Raw genomic sequence first — 12289 nt, 5'->3', positions numbered from 1 at the left:
GAAGGAAGCCGCCGAGAGGCGGAGGAAGCCCGAGGGGGCGGTTGCGTGTAGACCGGACGCCCTCGGCCTAGTGAGCTCCCAGACACCGGCTCTCTCGCACCTGAGCCCGTCAGGCCCACTCCGCAGCCTCCCCTGCCTGCGCTTCCGGGACCCGTCTCGAGCGAGTGCGCCTGCGCGCCGGACACTGCGCGCGCCTCCTTGCTGTCCTCGCACCGGCCGGCGGTCGGACAGTTCCTGCCGCTCTTCCTTCCCGGCTTCTCGGTTAGGCAGCGCTCCGGCGTGCGGCATGTCCCGGCGGCGGCACAGCGACGAGAACGACGGTGAGTGCCATCGGCCCTGCCGCCGAGGCCGCGCCCAGGCGGGAGCCGAGGTCCCGGGGGCTCGAGGGAAGGAATGGGAAGCCCTCCCCCACCCCACCCCGGGAGCGTTCGGGGAACCACGGAGTGAAGGAGGGTGGCACAGCGGGAGTGTGGCCGGGCGACTTCTGGAAAGCCCTCGCTTCCCCCCACCCCAACTCCTTTAGTCGTCGGCCTGGTGGACCTCTCTAGTCTCTAAGGACTCTTCAGGATTTGGTCCTTAGAACCGTCCAGTAGGGAAGTATACCTGGGTCTGTGCGGCCGTCTCTTACGCACAGCGACAGGGACCACTAGTCTCAGTGGCTCGTTTTGACCCTCAAACTGCACCTGTAAAGGGCCCTCAGAAGGGAAAGAACAAAGCGGTGAGTGGAAGACCTGACGAATTGCAGTCTGAGCTCTGCTGTACCGGTCATGCGTTGGTCTGCCTTCTTTCAAACTGCAGGAAAAGAAATCTGTGTCTTATTCATACTCACGAGGTCACTAATAAGCAGATGCACGTTGTTACGTTAGATTTTGAACTGACTGCAAGCGCAGCGCATTTCCCTCGTGAAAGAGGAGTACTGGAAAACACACTGGAGAGCCCTTCGAGGTGTAGATCAGGGGTTCTCTATTCCATTTGGATCGTTGCGCTCCTAGGGATCATGATATTGCCACCATAGAAACCAAGGATAATTTTGCTAGTTAAAAACAGGAAAAAGGTGCTTACCTTACAGAAATCAGCGGAGAACACACATCCACCAGGAAAGAAACTAAGTAATTCTATTATATTATAGTGTAGCGCTATTTAAAAAGAGTGTGGTGTATTGGTTAAGAGGCCAAATCAGAGGATTTAAGTTCAAAGCTAGACCCTACCATTACTTCATGATCTTGCCCAGGTTTTATCGCCTCTGTAAACCTTAGTCTGTAATATAGAAGTATATTACATACCTCTTCTCAGTTTGTGAGGGTTAAGTGAGGTAATACATGTGACATATCTCATGATGATATTTACTTATTTATCATCGGTTAATGCTTAAGAGGTGACAACCTTTGGCAGGTGTCAACGATGTAAGAAAAAATATGGAAGAAAAACTTTAATTTAATTTTCTTCACTAACATTTTCCTCACCTTGAATCTTGGGGCCTTTAGGAATATGAGCAGAATCACATGTGTTTAGTTTCATTTGAAAAAAAGTTTTTTAATGTGTTGTTTTTTTTTTTTTTTTTTGAAAGAGAGAGAGCACGAGCGGGGGAGGGGCAGAGAGAGAATGAGACACAGAATTAGAAGCAGGCTCCAGGCTCAGAGCCATCAGTACAGAGCCTGACTTGGGGCTCAAACTCAGGAGCCTTGAGATCATGACCTGAGCCGAAGTCGGACGATTATTTGAGCCATCCAGACGCGCCTCATGTTTTGAGTTTTAACAACGAAACATCAGATTTCTGCTAGAGAATAGCTTGAGAGGATATTCTAATCCGGCCTTATCTGACACCTAAGGGTCCAGAGCTTTAGTATAATAAACACGGAGACACAGCCTGCAGTGGCTTGACACCAGTGAAAGCAAGTCCGGGGCTGTCATCAGGACACAGGTATTACTCCGCTGCGTGCCTAGACTTTTTTGTCGTTGTTTAATACATGAGGCTTTTTGCATAACATACATACTGGGCACAGAAAATACAGCTTCCCTATGCTTGGAATTCGATTAATCGAAAACTAATGCTTGAAGTGATCGCTTGGGATTCAGGGAACTTTCAAGTCTTTTAAAGTTCTTCCCTCTTTCTTTGCTTTTCTCATACTTTCTTTTCTCCACTCTTCTCACTTCTAGGGCACCTTAAAGGGAAAGAAAATGTTTCCAGAGGGCAACCTGGAGAATTGAATGTGAATATGTACAAAAACAACTTTTGCTTTTGTTATTGTGATGGTAGCATACTTTTCTTGGGAGTTGGTTTCTTTTAATACCAGATGGCCAGTAAATCATGGTCCGTTCGGGTCTTGATGCAGGAACCTTAGAATAAATAATAGAAAGAAGTAACATGAGTTAATTAAACTTTATTCTGGTGAATAATTTAGTAGTAGGGGCAGTTCATAGTTCCTCTTGGATACCATACCGAATCTGAAACTTTTATGAATTGCCACAACTTGGGTAATGATCAGCTAGGGTTTACCCTAAACAGTGATCTGAATTTTTTAGTTAAGCTTCTACTGATTTTTTTAAAGATCTGAAATAGTAGATGCTTAAATGTTTGAGAAGACTATTTTAAAATAGGCTGAATTATAATAGTCCTGATTAAGTAGATATATCAGCATTTCTGGATTGTTGTCAGCTCTTATCAGTCACTGGCTGCCATGACTTTCCATGTGCTTGACGAGATACGATCGTTTATTCAACAGAAATTACCAGTGCCAAGCACTGTCCTAACTACTGGCATGCAGTAGTGGACAACATAAATTTCCAGACAGAACACAGTCAAATAAAATAGAATGTGTCAAATGGTGTCGAGTGCTACAGAGAAAAGTAAAAGCAGGAAAAGGGGGTAGAGACTGTTGTTGAGGTGGAGTTGCTGTCTTATGTAGGTTGATCAGGTAAGGCCTCACTGAGAACGGCATCTGATCTGAAGACTTGCAGGAAGTAAGGGAGCAAACCAGATGGCTGTATGGGGAACCGTGAGTGCAGAGGACTTAAGGCTGGACCATTCCTGTCATGTTCACAGAAAGCAGGGAGGCCAGTGGTGCTGGAGCAGAGTTGGAGGAGTGAGGAGGGGCTGAGGGGGAGTCGTAGGAGCTAAGATAAGAGGTAGCAGAGGATCAGCTCATAAAGGGCAGTTTTAAAATTGTATCTCTTTGTTGAGGCTGGAGTGTCCAGGATCCAGGGAAACAAGTTAGGAGACTATACCAGTGAAGTTCAGCTGGAGTTCAGTTTATAAAGAAGGGAAGGGAAGTCCTAAATGGGAAATTAGTGTGTGTGGATACTGGTCCACTGCTAAATCTAACTCATTTCTTAGAATCTCTAAGAATGTCTCTGAAGCTTTGCAGTTATTACAGGATATGCATACAATAGCTGTTCAGTACATTGTTTATTTTGTTCTTCTAAGAAAATATTTATATTATCCATAATCTTTGCCAAAAAACCATATTAACTCCCTTTTCAGCTACTTAGAATTAGGTCCTTGTCTTGTAGACCGTGACTGCTTTTTTAACTTCACTACAGAAAAAAAATATAATTAAAAGTGAAGGGATTTGTTACTCCAAGGAAGAGTGTAGTTTGTATACAGGCTGGTGATCACCTCTGCTTTAAAGCTGCAAGATCAAGGTACTCTACTTTTTTCCCTTTTACCTGGTTGGTTTTGCGACTTTACTTTCTCTTTTACAGGTAGGTCTTTGTTTTCCTGCTTGTGGTTTTTATAGTAAGTAAAGATACAAGATGTAGTACAGTGTATCCTTATAAAGTTAGGATCACCTTACAGGGAAAAAAGTTACTGGTGTATGAAGATCCTGTCAAATGGGTTTTGGGTTTTTTTTATTTTATTATTTTTTTTAATGTGTGTTTATTTTTTCTGAAGGAGAGAGACAGAGCGTGAGCCTGGGAGGGGCAGAGAGAAAGGGAGACGCAGAATCTGAAATGGGCTCTAGGCTCTGAGCTGTCAGCACAGAGCCCAATGCAGGGCTCGAACTCAGGATCCCTGAAATCATAACCTGAGCTGAAGTCGGATGCTTTACTGACTGAGCCACCACCCAGGCGCCCCTCAAATGGGTTTTAATAAAGACCTGCGTCTTTCCTCTATACTAGCCAAGACTGTCAGAGTGAAGTGGCAATATGTAACTTGAGTCTATATTGTAAAACTTCTACATAGTTACACTTAATATAAAATCTATTCTTGCTTTGGGAGCTACCATGGATATGTTTTCTTGGGGGTATATGAGAACATTCAGCTAATTCCTCAAATTTTATCCTTAATGAGGGTGCTTTATTCTGTGTACCCAGGTTATCCTCTGAGTTCAATATCCTGGTACTGTCCATGAGTTCAGATGTGTCTGTAGTTTTACCACCCCCCACCTTCATATCCTCACATATCTCAGGTGAGAGTGGGGCGTATCTTCTTAATATGTTCTGCCTCTTCCCATTCTCTAAACAAAACTTGTCCTTTGATATAGTCAAAATGGGAAGAGAGAAAATAGGAGTTGCAGTTCAGGGAGGACTATGTATTTGTATTTTCTAGTTTTTCTTCAGAAATCCTGCCTTCTCTCCCTACAGCATTATTTTCTCCTTTTCTAGGTTACCAGAGGGTCTGGGAATGTTGCTTTAAAGACGGGGGTATGATTCCAAATTAATTTGGGAACGAGCTAGCTGGATAGTTAATTTAGGGAGGATGTGGAAGGTGGGATGTGAGATAAAGGGTTGGCAGAGTAGATGGGCTAGAAGGAAGGGAATGGTAGTTAAAAGTTTTAAAAAAGAATCATAAAAACCCAAAAAACTGCTCTTATTTGGCTAGTTTTTTAGCATCTGCATTTTCCCAACCTTACCAGAAATCTGGTTCTGAAGAACGCCATTAGTATATTCTGCTTTCTAGAACAGAGTTGCTCAGCATCAGCACTATTGACGTTTCAGGCTGGATTATTCTTTGTTGTTGGGAGTTGTCCTGTGCAATGTAATATGTTTAGCAGAATCCCTGGCTTCTACCCACTGGATGCCAGTAGCACTCCCCCAGTTGTGACAACTAAAAATGTCTCCAGAGATTTCCACGTGGCCCCTAGCGGGGACAAAATCTCACCCAGTTAAGAACCACTGCTCTAGAAGAAGGCTATTTTAGCATCCTGGCTGACAGCTTATATAAACATTGCATTGAAAATGCAGTTCTTTCAGTGAATAAATCCTGGAAACAGAAGACCTTTTTGTGAAAGTTGGTGGTGGAAGCTTTATAGATCCTATGCATACTTGAGAATCGAGGTCACTGATTCCACTGTATCACACATGTCCACTTTACATGAGCAGATATCTCTGGATATCTCAGCTGTCACATTGCATGCGTGTTACTTTTTTTTTATGGCATTATCCTCTCAAAACTGTTCATTTGTTATTGAAGCCAGATCATAATGATAACTAAGAAGTCGGGGGGTCAAAGCACATAGTACTTTACCCTGTGGCCTTTTATAATATTTCCATCAGGTCCTATCTGGATAGTAATAGATTGGTTTTGTGCACCTTGAGTTCAGGTGGCGCCTGAAGATCATTTCAGTCATTGGAGAGACTTTTAACACCAAGCTTAGAGTAGTCAGGTACTGTGTTTTATGACAATCACTATATATTTCAAGCCAGATGTTACAATGGCAAGTAAGTGATTATGAGTTCTGTAAAAATGGCTTGGTTTTGGCTCTACAAGTCTGGAGAAGATTGAAGTTATATTTAACTTACTCCTGGTAACCCTATATCCAGATTTCCATTATTAATGCAGATCCCCAGTACTGTTACAGACCATTGCTTCCTTGTCCACATGCTGCCCTGATAATCTAATTGGTGGAAGTCAAAATTGAATTACATTGGGAGACTGGCCAACGTTGTGTTTACCAACAACAACATGTTCTGTACTTAACACTATTCACTTCAAATTTTTAAGCCGTAGGTTATTCCACAAAAGGATACAAGGTATGCGTATTAAGGTTTTAAGCAAAATGGTAAGAGATGTTTAACAGTAACAGTCTGAAAAATAGTCCAATGTCTAAGATTGATTTGTAGTTTGTTCAGCCTGAATTCTTCAGCAACCAAAAGGACACCTAGATGATTGGTAATGATTTCAATGTGGTAGATCTTTTTTTTTTTTTTTTTAAAGATTCTGTGAATGATAACCAGTTTTTGAACATAATAGAACAGTAGTTAAAAGTAGGAAATCATAAAACATATACTTTCCCCCACCAGTTATTTGATACAGTGCTCAGGACTTTTCTTTGAGTATGTGTCTGCTGATTGTAATTCCCATTATTTGGGAATACCCTAATGCTACATGTTCTACAGAACCAAAGCTATTATTAATTACAGAGTTGAAAGCTCGAACACTTGTAAAACTAGTGAGGAATCCTAATGTCTTATGCTCCCTTTCCTATGTTTTGACATTTTCCTTTTTTTCCCTGGTCTTTCCAAAGCATTCAACCTGGTTTTCATTATTAGAATAATGAATACTACTGGCACTAAGAGGCTTTAGGACCAAGCAACTGAAAATCAGTGAACAGTTCAGTTTAAAGAATGGGAGTAGCAGTACCTGAGTGGTCCAGAGAGTATTCTAACTACTGGTGGTTAGGATGTTGTAGGCACTGCTCCTGCCTATCACAGAAGTGGACAGGGCTGCTGCATTGCATAGCTCCATGGGGCACTGTTCACACAAAAGTGAACATAACTAATGCCTCTTGCAGTTATTATAGTGTCCCTGGGTATGGAGGTCTTTGGTGATTCTAGCCCAGTCTGAAAAATGGTGGGTCAGTTAAGATCTTGTCCTGTGTGTAAAAAGTAGGATTTCTGGTAGGAGAGAGATTAGAGCATTAAAAAAGTTAAATTAAATTTGTGATACTGGACTCATCACGTCATGTTAATTTTTTTACATTGTTGAAACAGGGGGACAGCCTCACAAAAGGAGAAAGACCTCTGATGCAAATGAAACTGAAGATCATTTGGAATCTTTAATATGCAAAGTAGGAGAAAAGGTATGTGCAACATAGGCACAGACTGTGAGGGGCTTATGGTTGTAGTTGACTTTGTTCGACTGATTTCTGCAGCTGAAACTTGGTGATCTTAGTTTTAGGCAATCTATATCCCAAAATAAATGTATATTAAAACCCTTGGGTACAGATAATTGATAGTTCAATGTAATTTTCATAGAATATGAATCTTGGAAGAGACCTTAAGGAAAAATCCTTTCAATTTATAAATGAAGAACCAAACAAGTCCTGGTTACTTGAGGTAATTTGCTGAGAGTCATATGTTAAGTGAATCAGTTACAGAGGTAAAAGAGAACCGATAATGTCCTCACATTTCTAATTCTGCTACCTTAGACTGCTTGCTTTTAAATTTTCATTCATTCTCTTTTTATGGATTTCTAAGAACAGTAACCACCCCAATTGATTTATAGTAAACCTGTCATAGTGCCTTTTACAGATAAGACTAACTTTTATTATGATCACTCAGAAAATTTTAACTAATTGCCGAGTATTTAACAGATATTTAATATGCTGTCCTCTACAGAGTGCCTGCTCTCTGGAGAGCAACCTAGAAGGCTTGGCAGGTGTTTTAGAAGCTGATCTTCCTAACTACAAGAGCAAGATCTTAAGGCTTCTTTGTACAGTGTATGTATGCAAAAGATTTGTGAGTCCAGGTGATAATGTATTATCTACTCTTAAATGCTTTGGGAGTGTTCAGAAGATGTGTTTATATTCCATGTATTTCATTAGCTTTCCTTCTAATGGGAAACTTATACAAATGGAATGACCTTTGGTGAACCTTAGCGATAAAAAGGACAAAATTGAGCATTTTCCTTAACATTTTGTTTCTTGGAACCTTATTATCATTTGAGTTGACTGTTTTCACATTCGGGGATTTTCTTTTAAGCATGTACACTTAAATATATACAATATATAGAGTTTGATTTATATATTAAAGTGGTAGTACTAAACAAATTTGGGAACTGGTCACTTGAGTGATAGTCCTTTTCAGAAGACTGAAGAAGTTTTGAAGCTATTAATGGACATACTCTTTCTTCGACTTAGGTTTGCCAGAACAAATATTATTTAATCTGTGAGTAAATTAAAATGGGAAAAGTGTTATATAGAATCATGAAACAGTCTCTCCCAGTGATGGAATTAATCCAGACTTTCTCAGATGGACCTTGATCGCTATGAATTATATGCTCTGCAAAGTAGTAGTTATGACTTTTGGATAAAAGGGGTCTTTGTACTGTACATGAAGTTATAAATCATGAGGTATTTTAAAATTTCAAATATGAAGGTGACTTGTAAGTTACTATTTCAAATATTCTAATTAAATAATGCTACAGCTCATTTTTGAAATTTAAAAACGTACACGCAAATCAAAGTTACCAGTGGATTTCATTTTAACCTCATAAAGTACAAATAATTTGGGTTATAGTTTTTAAAAGAAATCCAGTTTATATTCAGGAAGACCTGTCCTTAGACTAAGAAATGACTAAGACAAATTAAAGTGCCTTCTGTTTTGGAAGCATTTTTTAGAATGGAGTAGATTTATGTTTAAACTGTGATGGAAACCATGGTTTTGGGGGTGGCGAGGAAGGTTACTATCAGTGCAAGTGTTTTTTGTTTTTTGTTTTTTGTTTTTTTAATCTAAATTGTCCCTTACACTCTGCTAGGCGCCTTGGGAAAACACAAACTGTGTATGAGAATTTGATCATGAGCTCCTTCCTGTTTGCTTTTCTTTTTTGAGATAATTTTAAAGGCTACCTAAATTAGGAAGCAACATTTGCTTTCTCCAAAGGTTTTTGACTGTAATCCTCTTCCTTGCTTTTCAAATAACTATAATGAAAATTAGCACACTTGGAGTAAGCAATCTGGGTTGTAAAGAAATTTTACTGTGTCCAAGTACCATGTTGACATTCAGCAATTTAACTGACAGGAACTTAGCTGAAAGTGGTGTTAGTTCTGAATATTTTCTAAGCAACTAGAATAATGTTTCCGGAAGTAGAATTTTGGTCCTGTGACATTTGGTTAGCTAAGTTTAGAAATAGTGAGTGTTTCATCTCCCCCTTAATGATTCTGCGTTAAAGAAACTTGTTTCACCCAGCATTCACCAGATGTTTTACCATGGAAACATTTTCTGTAGGATTGCTTTTAGAGTCCACTAAAAATACATTGGAAGATAAACTGGTCTAGCATTAGTTACATTTATATTAGTTTGGTAAGTTTATAATTAAAATGTTTTACTTTCTTAAATCTTGGATTAACAAACCAGAGTTGAAATGAAAAATTGCAGGCATCATGTCTGCAACTCCTCTCAATATTTATGCCTTTTCTGAAGTAGTTTTAAAAACACAGCTCAAAGTTAATAAAATGATAAAAAAAATTTGCATAATGTGGAATTGAGCACCGTAACATAATGCTGTCGTTTTGGGGTTTTCTCGTTGTACTGGGTTCTCAAATCAGTGCACGTCTGTTACCTGAGAAGCTGACAATTTATACAACATTAGTTGGACTGCTGAATGCCAGGAATTACAACTTTGGTGGAGAGTTTGTAGAAGCTATGATTCGTCAACTTAAAGAATCATTGAAAGCAAACAATTACAATGAAGCTGTATATCTGGTAAGTTACTTTTTTAGTATATTACGACTTAGTGTTGGGATGGAGGGATGAGGTGAGCTACAAGCAAGGAATTTATCCTTTCTCCTGAAATACAGTTCCTGCTCACCACAGTAGCTGCTCTTGTGAAACCATTCTCACTACAGGTACCATAGAGCTCGTTACCAACTCGGGTGACTTCTTTTCACTCTGAATCCTGGTTGACATTCCTGTAAGCTCGTGCTGCTTTACGCTCTTTTCTTGTCTGGGTTTCTGCACCACCTCCTGCCGCCACCTACTGTCTATACCTCTGTCTCCTACTGGGTCATCTTCCCTTATGCTTTACATTTTGTGTTTCTCGGGATTCTGTCCTCATTTCACTTTTTTTTTTTTTAACATTTATTTATTTTTGAGACAGACAGAGTATGAACAGGGGAGGCTCAGAGAGAGAGGGAGACACAGAATCTGAAACAGGCTCCAGGCTCTGAGCTGTCAGCACAGAGCCCAAGGCGGGGCTCGAACTCACGGACCGTAAGATCATGACCTGAGCCGAAGTTGGACACTTAACCGACTGAGCCACCCAGGCACCCCTTCACTTTTTTTTAAACACACCTCTTGAAGCATTCTCATTCTCTTTTATAGCTTTGTAAACCATCTTTATTTTGGTGACACCACCCTCTTCCTGACAAGTTGGTGATCTGTATGTCCTGCTTCAGCCTTTCTTTTGAGCTCTGGCCTCGTGTTCCAAATACTACCTGGATAGCCCTGAGGTATCTTGCCTGGAAGTGCCTAAATGCATCATTCTGTCTTCAGCCCACGCACAGTGTCTGTTGTCTACTGCATAATGCATCTAGGGATGAGCATTAATGTTGGTCTTCCCTTTGCCCCCTCTCCTGTAAGCAGCCCCCAAGTCCCATCATTTCTGCCTCCTAAATTTTTGTCTCATCTGTCCCTTTTCCTTTATCTGTAGGGCATCTGGCATAGTTCACACCTTCCTTCTCATACCATTTTTTTTCTTTTTTTTTCTTTTTTTTTTTTTTTTTTTTAAGTCAGCTCTATGCCCAGTGCAGGGCTTGAACTCATGACTCTAAGATCCAAAGTCTCATGCCTTACCAACTGAGCCAGCCAGGCACCCTCTTCCTCTTCATGTCTTAAAACAGCCTCTTAACTGATCCTTTTGAAGTTAGATTCTCTACCTTTTTCACTGTATCTTCAGGGTCACCAGTGGTCTTTCTGTAACTCTCCCTGCTTATGCTGGTTATGGATTACAAACCTCAGTTCCTTCCCATTCTCCACAGTGGAAGGTCTTAAACACCTGTGCACAAGATGGTTCATTGGGTTAGGAAAAGTAAATATTTATCTTAAATGGAAATGGAATTAATAAGCTTTAATAATATGTAATACATAGATTGACAGTGGGCCAGTATATATTATATATATCATGTGTAATATTTACATTACATATAGTTATGTTGGAAGCATGTGATCAAGTTCTTTAACTGAGTGTACACTACCAAAGAAGGTAGACACCAATCAGGCTGTGAGATTAAGTCCAGACTCCATAGCCTGACCTTTTCTGGTTGCCCCAATCTGTTTCTCTATCCTTGCCTCCCATACACCCTCCAGCTATATCACAATTACTTGCAGATCACTGAATACATCTTTTTGAACCCTTCTGCCTAGAATACTCTTGTTGCTCTCCACTTGAGGTATACTTCAATCATCCATTACGGCCAAGCCTAAATATTACCCCTTCTATGATGCTTTCCCCTCCACCCCACCCCCCCCCCCCATCACTGTTTCTAGAGCACTTTTTATTTACCTTTTAGTATAGGAGTTGTGCCTTCGGATTGACATTATGCTCGTCCCACTAGACTGTGAGCTCCCACACGACAGGGACTTTAAGAGTGCTTAGCAGTGGCACACAAAGGACACCCAACAAATATGTGTTTAGAAATTTTCATTTCTATAGTCCAGTGAAAATTTTTTCACAGAGAACAGAAAAGATTATAAGTTGAGGTAGCTATATTACAGTCTAGGTTCTTAGTGTAGCATGGAGTGGAAACCTATAAATGCACATTCCTGTCCATAATGTTTTTGCCACAAAAGCAGCCATAGACATCATATATGAGAGTACGGTGTTCCATTCAAGTTTATTTGTGGACACTGAAATTTAATTTCATATAAGTTGCATGAATCATAAAATATTCTTTTAGATTTTTTTTCAAGCCTTTAAATAATGAAAAACTATTCTTAGTTCCAGGCTGTGCACACGAAAAAAGGACAGCAGGCTATATTTGACCTTGAGGTTTAGCTTTTCAGACATGTGGTTTCAATCATCACAAGATTGCTTATTTTGTGATTATATTACATTTAGATTTAATAGAAATTGTTTTCCCTAACAGGTCCGTTTTTTATCTGATCTTGTGAATTGTCACGTCATTGCTGCCCCATCCATGGTTGCTATGTTTGAAAATTTTGTAAGTGTAACTCAGGAAGAAGATGTACCTCAGGTAAGAAAACCTGAATCTTGTCTGTATAGTACTAGGAATTTTTCACTGGTAACCCTTTAGTAATAAAAACTAAAAGATACCGGTAGGTTATCACACATTCTTAATATCTAGAAGTTAAGTCAACTGCCATAGTGATTGGTTCTCATGACATCTGT

General features: G+C 40.1%; 1 protein-coding gene across 2 annotated transcripts in view; it reads left to right on the top strand.

Moving 5' to 3' along the window:
- The first annotated feature begins 130 nt into the window (after window positions 1-130).
- NCBP1 (nuclear cap binding protein subunit 1) overlaps window positions 131-12289 on the top strand; it is a 38006-nt gene continuing 25847 nt past the window's right edge. Inside the window, exons 1-5 of one of the 2 annotated variants that reach the window (XM_047830107.1) lie at window positions 131-320; window positions 6934-7022; window positions 7561-7661; window positions 9489-9645; window positions 12027-12134. In XM_047830107.1, the coding sequence (XP_047686063.1) occupies window positions 287-320; window positions 6934-7022; window positions 7561-7661; window positions 9489-9645; window positions 12027-12134 (489 nt within the window). In that variant the 5' untranslated portion in view covers window positions 131-286. Of the gene's footprint in view, window positions 321-6933; window positions 7023-7560; window positions 7662-9488; window positions 9646-12026; window positions 12135-12289 lie in introns of those variants that run through there. The other variant, XM_047830108.1, reaches the window with a different exon arrangement.

This window comes from Prionailurus viverrinus, chromosome D4, assembly GCF_022837055.1.
Source record: "Prionailurus viverrinus isolate Anna chromosome D4, UM_Priviv_1.0, whole genome shotgun sequence".
NCBI lineage: Eukaryota > Metazoa > Chordata > Mammalia > Carnivora > Felidae > Prionailurus > Prionailurus viverrinus.
The sequence above is the reverse complement of the archived record's forward strand: the minus strand, read 5'-3'. Positions and strand labels throughout refer to the sequence as shown.